General features: G+C 49.7%; 1 protein-coding gene across 3 annotated transcripts in view; it reads left to right on the top strand.

The window, feature by feature from the left end:
• LOC119963548 (probetacellulin-like) overlaps positions 1 to 18,154 on the top strand; it is a 72,256-nt gene that overhangs the window by 42,897 nt on the left and 11,205 nt on the right. For all 3 annotated transcript variants that reach the window (XR_005460121.1, XM_038792846.1, XM_038792845.1), the window contains exon 3: positions 13,482 to 13,599. Coding sequence is in view for 2 of the 3 variants with exons in the window: in XM_038792846.1 (XP_038648774.1) it covers positions 13,482 to 13,599 (118 nt within the window). In the remaining variant the exon portion in view is untranslated. The remainder of the gene's footprint in view (positions 1 to 13,481; positions 13,600 to 18,154) is intronic.

Raw genomic sequence — 18,154 nt, 5'->3', positions numbered from 1 at the left:
GTCGCCATGAAAAACGGCAACGGGCGATTCATCCGAGCGGGGGGTGGGAGAATCGTGGGGGGTGCCAGGGTGGCGTGTCGTGAGTCGCCCGGCCCTCCCACGATTCTCCCACCCGGCATGGGGAGCGGAGAATGGCGCCCAGAGACTCCCAACTTCACGCACTGGCAGCAGCCACCGAAAGGTTACAGCAGAGGGCAGAGGAAGGTGGTTCTCAATGGGCACTGAGTGGGGAGATGCTCCGACATGTACAAACTCTACTGAAATTCGATGAGCAAGTTGCCGAGACATATTTTGTTCTTTTGAGAAAGTAGCACAGTGGCTAGCACTGTTGCATCACAGCACCAGGGACCCGGGTTCGATTCCCGGCTTGGGTCACTGTCTGTGCGGCGTCTGCACGTTTTCCCCGTGCCTGCGTGGGTTTCCTCCGGGTGCTCCAGTTTCCTCCCACAGTCCTGAAAGACGTGCTTGTTAGGTGAATTGGACATTCTGAATTCTCCCTCGGTGAACAAAGAACAATGAAAAGTCCAGCACAGGAACAGGCCCTTCGGCCCTCCAAGCCTGTGCCGACCATGCTGCCCATCTAAACTAACATTTTCTACACTTCCTGGGTCCGTATCCCTCTATTCCCATCCTATTCATGTATTTGTCAAGATGTCCCTAAACGTCACTATCGTCCCTGCTTCCACCACCTCCTCCGGCAGCGAGTTCCAGGCACCCACTACCCTCTGTGTAAAAAAACTTGCCTCGTACATCTCCTCTAAACCTTGCCCCTCGCACCTTAAACCTATGCCCCCTAGTAATTGACCCCCTGTACCCTGGGAAAAACCCTCTGTACCCGGACAGGCGCCGGAATGTGGCGACTAGGGAATTTTCGCAGTAACTTCATTGCAGTGTTAATGTAAGCCTACTTGTGACACGAATAAAAAGATGATATTAACAAAGGTAAAAAGAATAGAGAATTTGAAAGTCATTTTTATAGGTGGGTATGAGCATTGAAAATAGGAGAGACCTATGCAGCCCGTTAGAGAGAGAATTCTGCAGGAGGAATTTAAAGATTCGCTTCCCGGTATGATTAGAGCTGCTGTTGAAGAACAGAAAGTTTGAACTGCCACACAAGCCAATTACGGATGGTTATGAGCTGGTTCATCGATCAAAACCTTTCTTTTGGCCCAATTTTAAAACAAGAAAACTAGAAATTGTGAAGGAATAAGAGGACGGGGTCAACCAGAGGGGGAGTGGTCTGAAACCACAAAATACAACAGAGTCTGCTGGAGGGGTGAGAGAGATGAAAAATGGTCAGATGTTTTCTTTGTAAAACCCTGGGCCACACAAAATCATTATGCTGGGGTTTAAACAATCGGCCAATTGGGGTTACACATCTTAAAATGGGAAATATGAAACTAGTGGCTGGAGAAGGGGAGAAGCAGATAGGATCTGTACGCAGATCTGTGCACAACTTGCACAAGGGCAGAGTGACCAGCAGGTGGCGGACGTGTTTAAAGAATTTGTGTGCCAGGGTAAAAGATTTCCGTGTAGACAGGACCAAAGGGGGAAAGATATTAAAATCATATGAGATACAGACCCATGAGAATCTCTCATGCTGAAGGATAAAGATATTTGTTGTCCAGAAGGGACATTAAAGGAAAAGGTTCTGGTCAGCAGTATTCTGAGAAAGAAAATCAATACCTTTTAGTAAGAATATGATGTGGAGATGCCAGCGTCGGACTGGGGTGAGCACAGTGTCTTGCACCAGGTTACAGTCCAACATGTTTGTTTCAAACACGAGCTTTCGGAGCCCAGCTCCTTCCTCGGGTGAATGTTTAGTAAGAATAAGGTTACAGAGTAGCTTGAAGACAGGGGCAGAAGTAGGCCTGGTCAAAACCTTGCCTGTTGCAGGCATTCTAGATAATGATATGGAGGGATCCCAAATGGTAGTGGTGCCTACTGTAGTTGAACAGGTGGTAGGGAATCCTACCACAGAGAAATTACAAACAGACCCTCTGGAATATTTCTGGACTTTGTGGCAATCAGAGGCTTGTAAGCTGAGGCAAAAGAGGGGAAAGTTATGAACTCACGATGAGGCCAATGAGATCAGGTTATCTGATACCATTTTTAGCCATCATCAAAATGAAAATGAGCCAGACGCCGAATTCGAGGCACGTGCATTCAATTTAAAGAGGTTGATTGAATTATAGCAGAGTAACTCGAAAGGAAATCGTTTAAAACCAGCCCAGCAGGGAGTAAAAAGCCAGGGCTGACATGAAGGCCCAGACTCCGAGTTTGACACCCGGGAGAGAGTGTGCTCATGGTGTTACCTGTGTCAGGAAAACCCTTGAAAGCTAGATTCAGGGGGCTGTGAAAGGAAATTGAGTGAGGCAAACTATCCGGTGCACACACCCCCAGATAGACACCGACACAAATCACACACAATGTGTCACGTGAACATGTTAAAAAGGTATTGGCTTAGAGGAGATGAGGACAAGCAGGAGGTCTTGTTAATAATGAAGCAGGGGGACGGCAAAGGGTCAAATTCTGACAGTGACTTCCCTGTAATTCAGTTGGACACTGAGGAAGCTTTGGAACATTTATACCAATGGTTAAGTCAGCTCCCAGATCAGAGCCGGAGCCACTTGGCAGAGTTACTGCATCCTATACATGCATTGGCAGGAATAACCCAGGTAGAACGGGGTTAGCAATACATGACATCGATGTGGGGGACACGGTTCCAATCAACCAACATCCATATAGGTTAAATCCAGCAAAGGTATCGCCAGAACAGAGGAAATTGAGTATATGCTCAGGACTGACCTTATTGAAATGACTTCTGGTGATTGGAGCTCCCCTGTCACCATGGTGCCTGAACCAGATAGAACCCAGAGACCGTGCCTGGGCTTCAGGCGGGTAATGCCGTAGCCCAGAGGAATTTGTTTTGTATTCCATGTTAAGAAGACCGGACCAAAAGCGATAGACGATCAAAATTCATCACCAAAGTAGAGCTGCTAAAGGGCTATTGGCGAGAGAGCGCAAAGGAGATGTCCGCTTTGGTGACACCCCAACGCTATCAATTCCAGCGTTTGGTGATGAAGAACGCTGCGGAACTTTCCAAAGGCTCATGAACAGAATGATTCGGGTATGGAGTCACTGTGCTGTATACATTAATGACCGAGTGGTGGTCAGCCAGAATTGGGAAGAGCACCTACATCCCAACGAAGGAACTGTTGGACCACTGAGAAGAAACCAATCTTGTGTGAGGCTATAGCGAAAAGTGAATTTGCTAAGACCCAAAATTTCATATCTGGGAACACAGTGGCACATGGTCAAAAGGCCCCACAAGGTGCAAACATACAGGCCATTTGGGACTACCTGGAACCCACCACCGGAAAAAAAACTTTAAGCGAGATCGGAGCACCCGGTTATTTCTTTTTAAAAAAATAATTTTTATTGGAATTTTTTACAGAAAATATAAAATATAACAACAAACAATAAAATGCAACAAAATAACCCATAACAACTGTAACACCCCCCAGACCGCCTCAACGCATGTATCATATCCCCCCCAACCCCAACAAAAGAACTTAAACAAACATAGTCATCGTCCGCCCCCCCCACCCCCCCCCCCCGGGTTGCTGCTGCTACTGTCCCTGTACCCTATCGTTGAGCCAGAAAGTCGAGAAAAGGTTGCCACCGCCTAAAGAACCCTTGTACTGATCCTCTCAGGGCGAATTTGACCTTCTCTAGCTTAATAAAACCCGCCATGTCATTGATCCAGGTCTCCACGTTTCGGGGCCTCGCATCCTTCCATTGTAACAAAATCCTCCACCGGGCTACTAGGGACGCAAAGGCCAGCACACCGGCCTCTTTCGCCTCCTGCACTCCCGGCTCCACCCCAACCCCAAAAATCGCGAGTCCCCATCCTGGCTTGACCCTGGATCCTACCACCCTCGACACCGTCCTCGCCACCCCCTTCCAGAACTCCTCCAGTGCCGGGCATGCCCAGAACATATGGGCATGGTTCGCTGGACTCCCCGAGCACCTGACACACCTGTCCTCACCCCCAAAGAACCTACTCATCCTCGTCCCAGTCATGTGGGCCCCGGTGCAGCACCTTGAATTGGATGAGGCTAAGCCGCGCACGCGAGGAGGAAGAATTAACCCTCTCCAGGGCATCGGCCCATGTCCCGTCTTCGATCTTTTCCCCCAGTTCCCCCTCCCACTTAGATTTCAGCTCCTCTACTGACGCCTCCTCCACCTCCTGCATAACCTTGTAGATATCAGATATCTTCCCCTCTCCGACCAGACCCTCGAAAGCACCCTGTCACTCACCCCCCTTGCGGGAAGCGAAGTGAATCCCTCCACCTGCCGTCTAGCAAATGCCTTTACCTGCAGATACCTGAACAGGTTTCCCGGGGGGAGCCCAAATTTCTCCTCCAACTCCCCCAGGCTCGTAAACCTCCCATTAATAAACAGGTCCCTCAGCTGTCTGATGCCCGCTCTGTGCCAACCCTGAAATCCCCCATCAATGTTCCCCGGGACGAACCTATGGTTCCCCCTTAACGGAGCCTCCATCGAGCCCCCCACTTCTCCCCTATGTCGCCTCCACTGCCCCTAAATCTTGAGGGTAGCCGCCACCACCGGACTCGTGGTATACCTCGTTGGAGGGAGCGGCCACGGCGCCGTTACCAGGGCCCCCAGGCTTGTATCCCCACAGGACGCCCTCTCCATCCGTTTCCATGCTGCCCCCTCCCCCTCCATCATCCACTTGCGCACCATCGACACATTGGCTGCCCAGTAGTATCCCGAGAGATTGGGTAACGCCACCCCCCCCCCCCCCCCCCCCCCATCTCTACCCCGCTCCAAGAAGACCCTCTTCACCCTCGGGGTCCCATGCGCCCAAACAAATCCCATGATGCTGCTGGTCACCCTTCTAAAAAAGGCCCTAGGGATAAAGATGGGCAAGCACTGGAAGAGGAACAAGAACCTCGGGAGAACCGTCATTTTGACGGACTGCACTCTACCCGCCAACGATAGCGGCACCATGTCCCACCTTTTAAATTCCTCCTCCATCTGCTCCACCAGCCTGGTAAAATTAAGCTTATGGAGAGTCCCCCAACTCCTGGCCACCTGCACCCCCAGATATCTGAAACTCTTCACTGCCCTCTTAAACGGGAGCCTCCCAATTCCCTTCTCCTGATCTCCCGGGTGTACTACAAATACCTTGCTCTTGCCTAAATTTAACTTATAGCCCGAGAAGCCCCCAAATTCGGCCAACAGCTCCATCACCCCCGGCATTCCCCCTTCTGGATCCGCCACATACAGCAGCAGGTCGTCCGCATACAGCGATACCCGACGTTCCTCTCCACCCCGCACCAGACCCTTCCATCTCCCTGACTCCCTCAACGCCATAGCCAGAGGTTCAATCGCCAGTGCAAAGAGCAAGGGGGACAGGGGGGCACCCCTGCCTGGTCCCACGATAGAGCCTAAAGTACTCCGATCTCCTTCCATTTGTAACTACACTCGCCATTGGAGCCGCGTAGAGCAGCCTCACCCATTTGATGAATCCCTCCCCAAATCCAAACCGCTCCAGCACCTCCCACAGGTACCCCCACTCAATTCTATCAAACGCTTTCTCCGCATCCAGCGCCACCACTATCTCCGCCTCCCCCTCCACTGCCGGCATCATGATAACGTTTAGCAGTCTCCGCACATTCGTGTTGAGCTGCCGTCCCTTGACAAATCCTGTCTGATCTTCGTGTATCACCCCTGGCACACAGTCCTCTATCCTGGTGGCCAGGATCTTCGCCAGCAACTTAGTGTCAACATTGAGGAGCGAGATAGGCCTGTATGATCCACACTGCAAGGGGTCCTTATCCCGCTTTAGGATCAGAGAGATCAGTGCCCGCGACATCGTCGGGGGCAAAGCACCCCCCTCCCATGCCTCATTGAAGGCTCGCACCAACAGGGGGCCCACCAGATCCGCATACTTTTAATAAAATTCGTCCGGCCCCGGGGCCTTACCTGACTGCATTTGTCCAATCCCCCTGACTAGCTCCTCCAACTCTATCGGCGCCCCCAGCCCCTCTACCAGCTCCTCTTGAACCCTTGGGAAACATAGCCTGTTCATGAAGCTCTCCATCCCCCCTCTCCCCATCGGAGGTTCCGACCGGTACAGTTCCTCGTAGAAGTCCCTAAAGACCCCATTTACTTCTGTCCCCTTCTGCACTACATTCCCACCCCCATCCGTCACTCCACCAATTTCCCTAGCAGCATCTCGCCTACGGAGCTGATGCGCCAACATCCTGCTCGCCTTCTCCCCATACTCATATACTGCACCCTGCGCCCTCCTCCACTGCGTCTCCGCCTTTCTGGTGGTCAACAAGTCAAATTTGGCCTGCAAACTACGCCGTTCCCCCAGCAACTCCTCCTCCGGTGCCTCCGCGTATCTCCTGTCCACATCCAGGAGCTCCCCCACCAGTCTCTCCCTGTCCTTCCTCTCCCTCCTTTCCCTGTGGGCTTGGATGGAGATCAGCTCCCTCCGGATCACTGCTTTCAGAGCCTCCCAGACCATCCCCACCCGGACCTCCCCCGTGTCATTGGTATCCAGATACCCCTCAATACTTCCCCGGACCCTCCTACACACCTCCTCATCAGCCAGCATCCTCACATCCAGGCGCCAGAGCGGGCGCTGGTCCCGCGCCTCCCCCATCTCCAGATCAACCCAGTGCGGAGCATGGTCTGAAATCGCTATGGCCGAATACTCGGCATCCTGCACCTTCGGGATCAATCCCCTGCTCAGGACGAAAAAATCTATTCGTGAATAAACCCTATGGACATGAGAGAAAAAGGAATACTCCCGCGCTCTCGGCCTCCCAAACCTCCAGGGATCCACCCCTCCCATCTGGTCCATGTATCCCCTCAGCACTTTGGCCGCCGCCGGTTTCCTACCCGTCCTTGAACTGGACCGGTCCAGTGGGGGATCCAGCACTGTGTTAAAGTCTCCCCCCATGATCAGGCCCCCTGCCTCCAGGTCCGGAATGCGGCCCAACAAGCGCCTCATGAAGCCGGCATCATCCCAATTTGGGGCATATACATTAACCAGCACCACCTTCTCTCCCTGCAGCCTACCCTTCACCATAATATATCTGCCCTCCTTGTCCGACACCACCTCAGCCGCCTCAAACGCCACCCTCTTCCCCACCAGGATCGCCACCTCCCGGTTCTTCGCGTCCAATCCTGAGTGAAAAACCTTCCCCACCCACCCCTTCCTCAGACGGACCTGGTCCGCCACCTTCAGGTGGGTCTCCTGCAGCATAGCCACGTCCGCCTTCAACCCCTTCAGATGAGAAAATACCCTAGTTCTCTTAACTGGCCCATTCAGCCCCCTCACGTTCCAGGTAATCAGCCGGATCAGAGGGCAACCCGCCCCCCTCCCCCGCCGGCTAGCCATAGCTTATCGACTGCTCGCCCCAGGCCAGCTCGCCCCGCCCGACCCGTTCCCCATGGCGATAACGCCTCTTCTCTACCCCCCCGGCCCACACCAGCTCCTTCCTAGTCGTTCCAGCAGCAACCCGGTATCCCCCCCCCCCCCCAAGGCTAGGACCCCTCCTAGCCGCGACGCACCCTCCATGGTACTTCCGTGAGTCAGCTGACTTCTGCTGACCCCGGCAGCTCCCGCCAAAGCCCATCCCCTCCCGGCATGGGGTCATCCCCCTCTTGCCACACCTCCTTGGCACCGCTTCAGCGGGGGAAAGAAAACCAGTAGAGGCCCCGCCCCCACCGCAAGCTCCGCCCCCCCTGCCCCGCAGCGCGGGAAGCCAGAGGAAAGCCCGCGTTTTCACACTGCCACACCCCACCCTTCTGACACAGCTCCTCAAAATCCAATTTCACCCCAGCCCCGTACAGAAGAGAACATATAAAATACAAACCCCCAACATTCCCCACCTAACCCACAACCATACCCAACAAACAGACCCACCCGGAAACAGAGCAAAAAGAAAACCAGCATAAAAAACACATGTCAAAGTTAAAGAACAGCAACAGTGAAAACAGCAACGGCCAAAGTATGTCCCCAGGTCCTAGTTCGAGTCCAGCTTCTCCGCCTGTACAAAGGCCCACTCCTCCTCCGGGGACTCGAAGTACTGGTGCCGGTCCTTATATGTCACCCACAGACGCGCAGGCTGCAGCATTCCAAATCTGACCTGCTTGGCATGCAGCACCGCCTTCGTCCGGTTGAACCCGGCCCGCCACTTAGCCACCTCCGCACTCCAGTCCTGGTAGATTCTCACTACCGAATTCTCCCACTTGCTGCTCTTCTCTTTCTTGGCCCAGCGCAGCACACACTCCCGGTCGCTGAATCGATGGAACCGCACCAGCACCGCCCGCGGGGGTTCATTTGCCTTAGGCCTCCTGGCCAGCACTCTGTGAGCTCCCTCGAGCTCCAGGGGCAAATGGAAGGACCCCGCCCCCATCAACGAGCTCAACATCGTGGTCACATACGCCGGGAGATCCGACCCCTCCAGCCCCTCCGCCAGGCCCAGGATCCTCAAATTCTTTCGCCTCGTGCGAACGTCCAGCTCCTCCAAGCGGTCCTGCCACTTTTTGTGAAGTGCCTCGTGCAACTCCACTTTCCCCGCGAGGACCACGGCCTCCTCCTCCCTCTCACCGGCCTGCTGCTGCAACTCCCGAATGGACGCCTCCTGGGCCGCCTGGGTCCCAAGCAGCTTGTTGGTAGTCGCATTCAGGGAGTCCAACAACTCAGCCTTCAGCTCCGCAAAACAGCGCAGAAGAGAGGCCTGCTGCTCCTGCGCCCACTCCCACCAGTCCTTGGGTGTTCTGCCGGCCGCCATTTTGTCCTTCTTCCCCTGCTTTTCTTGGGGAGCTGCTGCAGCTTTTTCCTTCGTCCCACTCCGGGTGAGCACCATAAATTATGGGGAAAGCTCCTCTAGACACCTTCCCCCACCGGGATTCGTCGAAACAGCGCCGTTTGGGGCCCTCAAATCGGCCCAAAAGTCCTTAAATAACGGGAGCTGCCAACGTGCGGCTTAGCTCCGCATAGCCACAACCAGAAGTCGGAGCACCCGGTTATTCCGATGGAGTTTGCTATTGCAGCTGTGCAACTTAAAAATCTTTCATGTGGACGGGAGAGAAAATGTAATTGTGGATGCTTTATCCCAAGTATAAAGGAGACTTCTGGGAAAGAGGGGGGTACTTTCTGGGGTATCTTCTCTGTTAATGCATGCTTTTGAATTTCGTAATACTTAATAAGGTGGAACTAATAAGGAGAGGGCGGAGGAATGAAACTTCTTTCAAATTAAAACATTTCAGTTTTAAAAACAGGGGAACACATCATGATTTTGCCTAGCAACAGCATAAAATGAAGATAATAAAACCGAATAGGGTGTGAAGTGCCCAGCAACAAGTAGAAATCTGCCTGGAGACAGCAGTAGCCAGTATTCAAAAGGCCATAATGAGATGCTTCTCTCCCAGTAATGAAATGAAATGAAAATCACTTATTGTCACAAGTAGGCTTCAAATTAAGTTACTGTTAAAAGCCCCTAGTCGCCACATTCCGGCACCTGTTTGGGAGGCTGGTACGGGAATTGAACCGTGCTGCTGGCCTGCCTTGGTCTCGTTTCAAAGCCAGCAATTTAGCCCAGTGTGCTAAACCAGCCCCAGTAATGAATTTAGAAGGGAGTTCAGATAAGAATCAGGGGCGAAATTCTCCGACAGGGTCGGAAAATTGCCCGGGAATTATCGGGGGCGGGAATCACGCCCCGCTGATCGGCGCGGAGGGCCGATCGGTGAGCCCCCTGCAGCGATTCTCCGGCCCGCGATGGGCCGAAGTCCCGCCGCTGAGAGGCCAATCTCGCCGCCGTGGTTTGAACCATCTCTGGTGGCGGCGTGGTCGGCGGAGCAAGCGGGCCCCCGGGGTCCTGGGGGGGGGTGCAGCGGCGCTGGGGCGATCGGACCCCAGGCCCGCGATCGGGGCCCACTGACCTGCGGGCGGGCCAGTGCCGTGGGGGCACTCTTTTTCTTCCGCCGCCACGGCCTCCACCATGGCGGAGGCGGAAGAGAATCCCCCAGCGCGTATGCGCCGGTGGTGACGTCAGCAGCAGCTGACACACTGGCGCATGCCCGAACCGGCAAAGGCCTTTCGGCCAGTCCGGGCGGCGGGCGTCAAAGGCCATTGGTGGCGGTTTTGGCTCCAGTCGGCATGGTGCCACCCACTCCGGCGTGGGCCTAGCCCCTCAATGTAAGGGCTTGGCCCCTAAAGGTGCGGAGAAGGTGCCTGAGCCAACAGGTCTATTGGAGAATTCCGCACCTGTGGGGAGGCCCGACGCCGGAGTGGTTGGCGCCACTCCGCTACGCCGGGACCCCCCGCCCCGTCGGCTGGGAGAGAATCCCGCCCCAGGTGTGAATGGCTTATGTGTAGGAACAGTTTACATAGACGATTGGGAAGATCAACAAGGTATACACATGTTAATGTCTGGAGTCCATGAAGTTGATGGGGCAGACAGCCACAATCAAAGGAGAATAATTGACCAGACCCTCAGAAGCAATGGAGGCCAGTTAACATCGAGAAGGCAAAACCGGACATGCCACTTTCCGGCCACCAAGCCTGAAGGCCAAGTTTTACATCAAAGAACCTCGAAGTCTTAAAGCCAAGGCAGTGCAGAAAACCTTTGTAAAGGCAGTCTAAATATCTTTGTTGGATCAGGAAAAGATGTTACCCAGCCTTTATTATCATCCCCATATTATGTGTTATTATCCCTATATTGTGTGGTTATTATAAGCTGGTATAATTTACAGATTTATTTAATATGGATGTTGTTTGGGGAAATGGAGTAGCCTTTAGGTTAGGGATTGTAGATATATTTTGAAATACATAAACTGTGTGAGTGTGTGTGTGAGTGTGTGTGTGTAGTAATTCATATAACGTAATTGTCTGAGAGTAGAGTCGCCCTGTTCGTGTATATTTGTGTTTTCTTTACTCTAAATAGTCTTTAATAATTGTTACACGATGACTGGGCTACCTATTCCCACTGGGGTTTCACACATCTCCTCCAAACCAAAACAAAACTATCCACCCTCACCGATCTTCCGTGTTCAATACCCTTGAAGATAACGTCAGTGTGCTTCGTGACAACGCAAAATGACTGTGTCTTCCACAGCGCACTGGGGTAGCGAATTCCAAAGATTCACCGGTTAGTTTCACAGCAGGTTTAACATTGCGGTTAGTTTCACAGCAGGTTTAACATTGCGGTTAGTTTCACAGCAGGTTTAACATTGCGGTTAGTTTCACAGCAGGTTTAACATTGCGGTTAGTTTCACAGCAGGTTTAACATTGCGGTTAGTTTCACAGCAGGTTTAACATTGCGGTTAGTTTCACAGCAGGTTTAACATTGCGGTTAGTTTCACAGCAGGTTTAACATTGATGTTAGTTTCCCAGCAGGTTTAACATTGATGTTAGTTTCACAGCAGGTTTAACATTGCGGTTAGTTTCACAGCAGGGTACTTGGGATCCATTCGAGCCACAGCAGAATATGTGCAAGCTGTCAATCACCGCCCAGTAAAACCAATTCTCATTGATGTGAATGAAAGCCTTGCAGATCAAAGGTCTGAGGGGGTTTAAACCCAGCTGATGTGGTTTTCACTTTTTAGGAATTTACAAGGGCTGCTTTCTCTGCCTGAGCCAACAGGTCTATTGTACTGGTGAATTTTAAAGCAGTGATTTTTTTTTTTTACTGTCTCTGTCTGGTCTGCTCTCTAACTTCCCGACAGGGGTATCAAGTGGGGGTCTTTGTATTGGGGGGGGGGGGGGGGGGTTCTGATGGGGGTTTCTCTTTAGGGGGAGATTTCTGGTGCAAATCTGTGTAATGGGGGGTAGCTGGGAGTCTCTGTAATGTAATAATCATTATTATTGTCACAAGTAGGCTTACATTAACACTGCAATGAAGTTACCGTGAAAAGCCCCTAGTCGCCACATTCCGGCGCCTGTTCGGGTACACGGAGGGAGAATTCGGAATGTCCAATTCACCTAACAGCACATCTTTTGGGACGTGTGAGAGGAAACCGGAGGAAACCCACGCAGACACGGGGAGAACGTGCAGACTCCGCACAGACAGTGACCCAAGCCGGGAATTGAACCTGGGACCCTGGCACTATGAAGCAACAGTGCTAACCACTGTGTTACCGTGCCGCCCAATATTACATTTGGTCCCCACTTCCAAATCATTGATACAGGTTGTGAATGTGTGGCACCCTAGCACTGTTCCTTATGCTGCCTCGTTAATTCACAGCCAGCCAACCTGGATATTAATCGTTCATCCTGACTCTGCTTTCTGACTGTGAACCAACCTCTCGATCCACACCAGTGTGTTTCCCCCCAGTCCCATGAACTCTCATTTCAGTACTAATGTCCTGTGTGGGACCTTCTCAAAAGCCACCTGAAAATCCAAATACACCACATCCACTGGCTCCTCCTTTCCTAATCTAACATTCTCAAAAACTGTAACAGATTTGCCAAACGTGATTTCCCTTCTATGAATCCATGCTGATTCTGCCCAATCTCATTATTATTATTTTCAAAATGCTGAGCTGTCTCATCCTTAAATATTCAGAACTATTTTTCTAGGTTTCCCTTCTTCAGGATTTTTGATCTTAGTTCAATTTTCCCTTTTAACCTTCTGGTGGAAAGCTCCAATATTTCAAGTCTTTCTTCATGCGAGTAATGTCTCTTTCCCGGTTTAATTTGAATGAATCTTTGTTGCATTTTTCCCATGGTTCTAATCCCCATCTCCAGCGGATTAATCAGAATCTTATTGAGTTTGCTGAATGACGCTACAAATAACCAGAGATGCGAAGCATGAAGTGAGGGAAAAGAAAAGCAAGACTTGCATTTATGTCACGGGTTTCATCGCCTCGGGACCTCCAAGTGCTTCACGGCCAACGAAGTAGCCAAAGTAGCCATGTAACAAACGCGGCAACACGTTTATGGGCAGGAATAAAATGTGATGTTGCCGGTGGTTGCTGTTTGTGGGATCTTGCTGTGCAATAGATTGGCTCCAGCATTTCCCACGTCACAGCAGTGACTCCCTCATTGGCTGTCTAATGCTCTGGGAGGTCATGAACTGGTTAAAAGCGTTATAGCTCTTTCTTTATCACGTAAAGAATCCTATTGATATAGAACAACAACTATTCTCGCCATCAAGAGCATTGCCAAGTGCGATCTTCTGGTGTCATATTTCATACACCAATGTGACCAGTTGTATTGTTTATTTGTTTAATCGTTTAATCCATTAATTAAAATCCACCTTTTATTTCTTGCTCGATTTATGTGAGTAATTTTAGGGTTAAAATACAAGATACCCGATTCTCCCATTTTACTGGTAAGTTAGTGAATATCTAGTGTGTAGCAGAATGACCCTTTTATATGCTCGATTTACTCTTGCAAAATTAATCCATTTTTTTCTTTCTGCTCATAGATACCCTTACAGAACCTCCCCAGTTAGGACACTTCAGCAAGTGTCCAGAGATGTTTCGGGACTACTGTATTGAAGGGGAATGTCGGTTTATACAGTCTGAGCAACAGCCTTCCTGTGTGTAAGTGTTTACTAGTTGGAATGCATTCAATCCTTTCCCACCTGGAAAGACCACATCCAGGCTTGGGCTGATGAGTGGCAATTGATATTCACACTCCACAAGTACCAGGCAATGACTGTCTCCAGCGAGAGAGGATCTAACCATCGTCACTTGACATTCAATGACGTTACCATTGCGGAAACCCCCACAATCAACATTGGTCAGAAACTGAACTGGATGTCATGTTCTTTGTGTTGCTTATTTCAGGATGGTTGAATACCATAGAATAGCTTTAACTTAAACAAAGCTCTGATTTTATTTACTCGATTAAACTGGGATTCAACACTTAGTCCTGAAGAATACACAACTGATCAATAACATTTAACTATACTCATCTCCTGCTAATCTCACTACTGGTATAAACTATAATCTAACCTTACCCTATCTGCTCTTATGACCTTCTCTAGCATTCTCCTGCATACACCTCTCCCCTAAGGTCTAGCATCACTGCCTTATATAGTTATATCTGCAGCTCCCTCTAGTGACTACTCTCGACACTACATCAACCTTTACAATGCTGATAGTTATGGTAATACCACACTGGACTAGCCATATAAATGCTGTAGCTACAACAGCAGGTCAGAGGTTAGGAATCCTGTGGTGAGTAACTCGCCTCTTGACTCTCCAAAGTCTGTCTACCACCTACAATGCACAAGTCAGGAATGTAATGGAATACTCCTCACTTGCCTGGATGAGTGTAGCAACACTCGAGAAGCTCAACACCATCCAGGACAGAGCAGCCCCGCTTAATTGCTCTGCCTTCCACAAACATTCAAACCCTCAAAATTCCATTTGCCTTCTTAATCACCTGTTGCACCTGTAAACCAACTTTCTGTGACTCATGCACTAGCACACCCAGGTCTCTCTGCACAGCGGCATGCTTTAATATTTTATCGTTTAAATAATAATCCCTTTTGCTGTTATTCCTACCAAAATGGATAACCTCACATTTGTCAACATTGTATTCCATCTGCCAGACCCTAGCCCATTCACTTAACCTATCCAAATCCCTCTGCAGACTTCCAGTATCCTCTGCACTTTTCGCTTTACCACTCATCTTAGTGTCATCTGCAAACTTAGACACGTTGCCCTTGGTCCCCAACTCCAAATCATCTATGTCAATTGTGGACCCAACACGGATCACAGAGGGACACCACTAGCTACTGATTGCCAACCAGAGAAACACCCATTAATCCCAACTCTTTGCTTTCTATTAATTAACCAATCCTCCATCCATGCTACTACTTTACCCTTAATGCCATGCATCTTTATCTTATGCAGCAACCTTTTGTGTGGCACCTTGTCAAAGGCTTTCTGGAAATCCAGATATACCACGTTATCTACCGCACTGGTAATGTCCTCACAAAATTCCACTAAATTAGTTAGGCACGACCTGCCCTTTATGAACCCATGCTGCGTCTGCCCAATGGGACAATTTCTATCCAGATGCCTCGCTATTTCTTCCTTGATGATAGATTCCAGCATCTTCCCTACTACCGAAGTTAAGCTCACTGGCCTATAATTTCCTGCTCTCTCCCTACCTCCTTTTTAAAACAGTGGTGTCACGTTTGCTAATTTCCAATCCACCGGGACCACCCCAGAGTCTAGTGAATTTTGGTAAATCATCATTAGTGCATCTGCAATTTCCCTAGCCATTTCTTTTAGCACTCTGGGATGCATTCCATCAGGGCCAGGAGACTTGTCTATCTTTAGCCCCATTAGCTTGCCCATCACTACCTCCTTAGTGATAACAATCATCTCAAGGTCCTCACCTGTCAAAGCCTCATTTCTATCAGTCACAGGCATGTTATTTGTGTCTTCCACTGTGAAGACCTACCCAAAAAACCTGTTCAGTTCCTCAGCCATTTCCTCATCTCCCATTATTAAATCTCCCTTCTTACCCTCTGAAGGACCAATATTTATCTTAGCCACTCTTTTTTGTTTTATATATTTGTAGAAACTTTTGCTATCTGTTTTTATATTCTGAGCAAGTTTACTCTCATAATCAATCTTACTCTTTGTAGCTTTTTTAGTAGCTTTCTGTTGCCCCCTAACGATTTCCCAGTCCTCTAGTCTCCCACCAATCTTTGCCACTTTGTATGCTTTTTCCTTCAATTTGATACTCTCCCTTATTTCCTTTAGATATCCACGGTCGATTTTCCCTCTTACTGCCGTCCTTCCTTTTTGTTGGTATAAACCTTTGCTGAGTACTGTGAAAAATCACTTGGAAGGTTCTTCACTGTTCCTCAACTGTTTCACCATAAAGTCTTTGCTCCCAGTCGACCTTAGCTAGCTCTTCTCTCATCCCATTGTAATCTCCTTTGTTTAAACACAAAACACTAGTGTTTGATTTGACATTCTCACCCTCCATCTGTATTTTAAATTCCACCATATTGTGATCGCTCCTTCCGAGAGGATCCCTAACTATGAGATCATTAATCAATCCTGACTCATTACACAGGACAAGATCTAGGACCGCTTGTTCCCTCGTAGGTTCCATTACATACTGTCATAGGAAACTATCGCGGATACATTCAATAAACTCCTCCTCAAGGCTTCCTTGACTGACCTGGTTCAACCAATCAACATGTAGATTAAAATCCCCCATGATAACTGCTGTACCATTTCTACACGCATCCATTATTTCTTTATTTATTGCCTGCCCCACCATAATGTTACTAATTAGTGGCCTATAGACTGCTCCTATCAGTGACTTTTTCACCTTACTATTCCTGATTTCCACCCAAATGGATTCAACCTTATCCTCCATAGCACCAATGTCATCCCTTACTATTACCCGGATGTCATCCTTAAATAACAGAGCTACACCACCTCCTTTACCATCCACTCTGTCCTTCCAAATAGTTTGATACCCTCTGATATTTAACTCCCAGTCATGACCATCCTTTAACCATGTTTCAGTAATGGCCACTAAATCATAGTCATTCACGATGATTTGCGCCATCAACTCATTTACATTATTCCGAATACTACGAGCATTCAGGTAAAGTACACTATTGTTGGCTTTGATACCTCTGTTTTGAATCTTAACACCTCGATCAGTAACCTCTCCTAAGTTATATTTTCTCTTACCTTTTCTCCTAATTTTCATTGTCGTTGAACCCATATCTTCATGTAACAACCTGCCGCGTCGCTTACCATTTATGTTTTTACTTCCCATTTTATTCCTTTTAGTATTACTGGGCCTATTCACTGAGCTTCCCTCAGTCACTGTACCTTGTACTGTCGCCCTTTTTGATTTATGACTATGTCTCCTGTTCCTTACACTTTTCCCCCTTACAGCCTTTTGTTCCTGTCCCTGTTTTACTACCTTCCAACTTCCTGCATTGGTTCCCATCCCCCTGCCACATTAGTTTAAACCCTCCCCAACAGCTCTAGAAACCCCCCCCCCCCCCCCCCCCCCCCCCCCCCCAGGGCATCGGTTCCAGCCCTGCCCAGGTGCAGTCTGTCCGGTTTGTACTGGGCCCCCCTCCCCCAGAACCGGTTCCAATGCCCCATAAATTTGAATCCCTCCCTCTTGCACCATCTCTCGAGCCATGCATTCATCCTATCTATCCTGACATTCCTACTCTGACTAGCTCATGGCACAGGTAGCAATCCTGAGATTACTACCTTTTGAGGTCCTATTTTTTAGTTTAACTCCTAACTCCCTGAATTCAGCTTGTAGGACCTCGTCCCGTTTTTTACCTCTATCGTTGGTGCCAAAGTGCACCACGTCAGCTGGCTGTTCACCCTCCCCCCCCCCCCCGAATGTCCTGCAGCCGATCCGAGACATCCTTGACCCTTGCACCAGGGAGGCAACATACCATCCTGGAGTCTCGATTGCGTCCACAGAACCGCCTGTCTACTCCCTTTATGATTGAGTCCCCTATCACTATAGCCCTGCCATTTTTCTTCCTGCCCTGCTGCACAGCAGAGCCAGCCATGGTGCCATGAACCTGGCTGCTGCGACCTCCTCAGCATAGCGATGCTCCAAAGTGAGTCCATCCGCAGCTCCAGAGCCGTCAAGCGGTCTAACAGGAGCTGCAACTGAACACACTTCTTGCACGTGAAGGAGCCAGGAACAGTGGGCGTGTCCCTGAGCTCCCACATCGCACGCGAGGAGCATGACATGGGTCTGGGATCTCCTGCCATGTCTTAAACCTTTTGGTTAACTTCAACAACTACAATTTCAAAAAAAAAGTTCAGTTTCTGATCAATGGCAACCCCCAGAATGGTAATGGTGAGGGATTCAGCAACAATAATGATGTTGCATGTCGAGAGGAAATGGGTAACGGTCATTGTATGTGAACCTGGTACTTGTGTGGAATGAATGTTACTTCCACTCATCAACCTGAACTTTAATGTTGACCAGACCTTGCTGCACGTGGGCATGGGCTGTCTAATTATCTGAGGAGTTGTGAATGGGACTAAACGTTGTCCACTCATCCACGAACACCTCCACCTCTGACCCTATGATGGAGAGAGGGTCAACGATAAAGCAGCGAAAGACAAT

Source organism: Scyliorhinus canicula, chromosome 3 (assembly GCF_902713615.1).
Source record: "Scyliorhinus canicula chromosome 3, sScyCan1.1, whole genome shotgun sequence".
Classification (NCBI taxonomy): domain Eukaryota; kingdom Metazoa; phylum Chordata; class Chondrichthyes; order Carcharhiniformes; family Scyliorhinidae; genus Scyliorhinus; species Scyliorhinus canicula.
The sequence above is the reverse complement of the archived record's forward strand: the minus strand, read 5'-3'. Positions and strand labels throughout refer to the sequence as shown.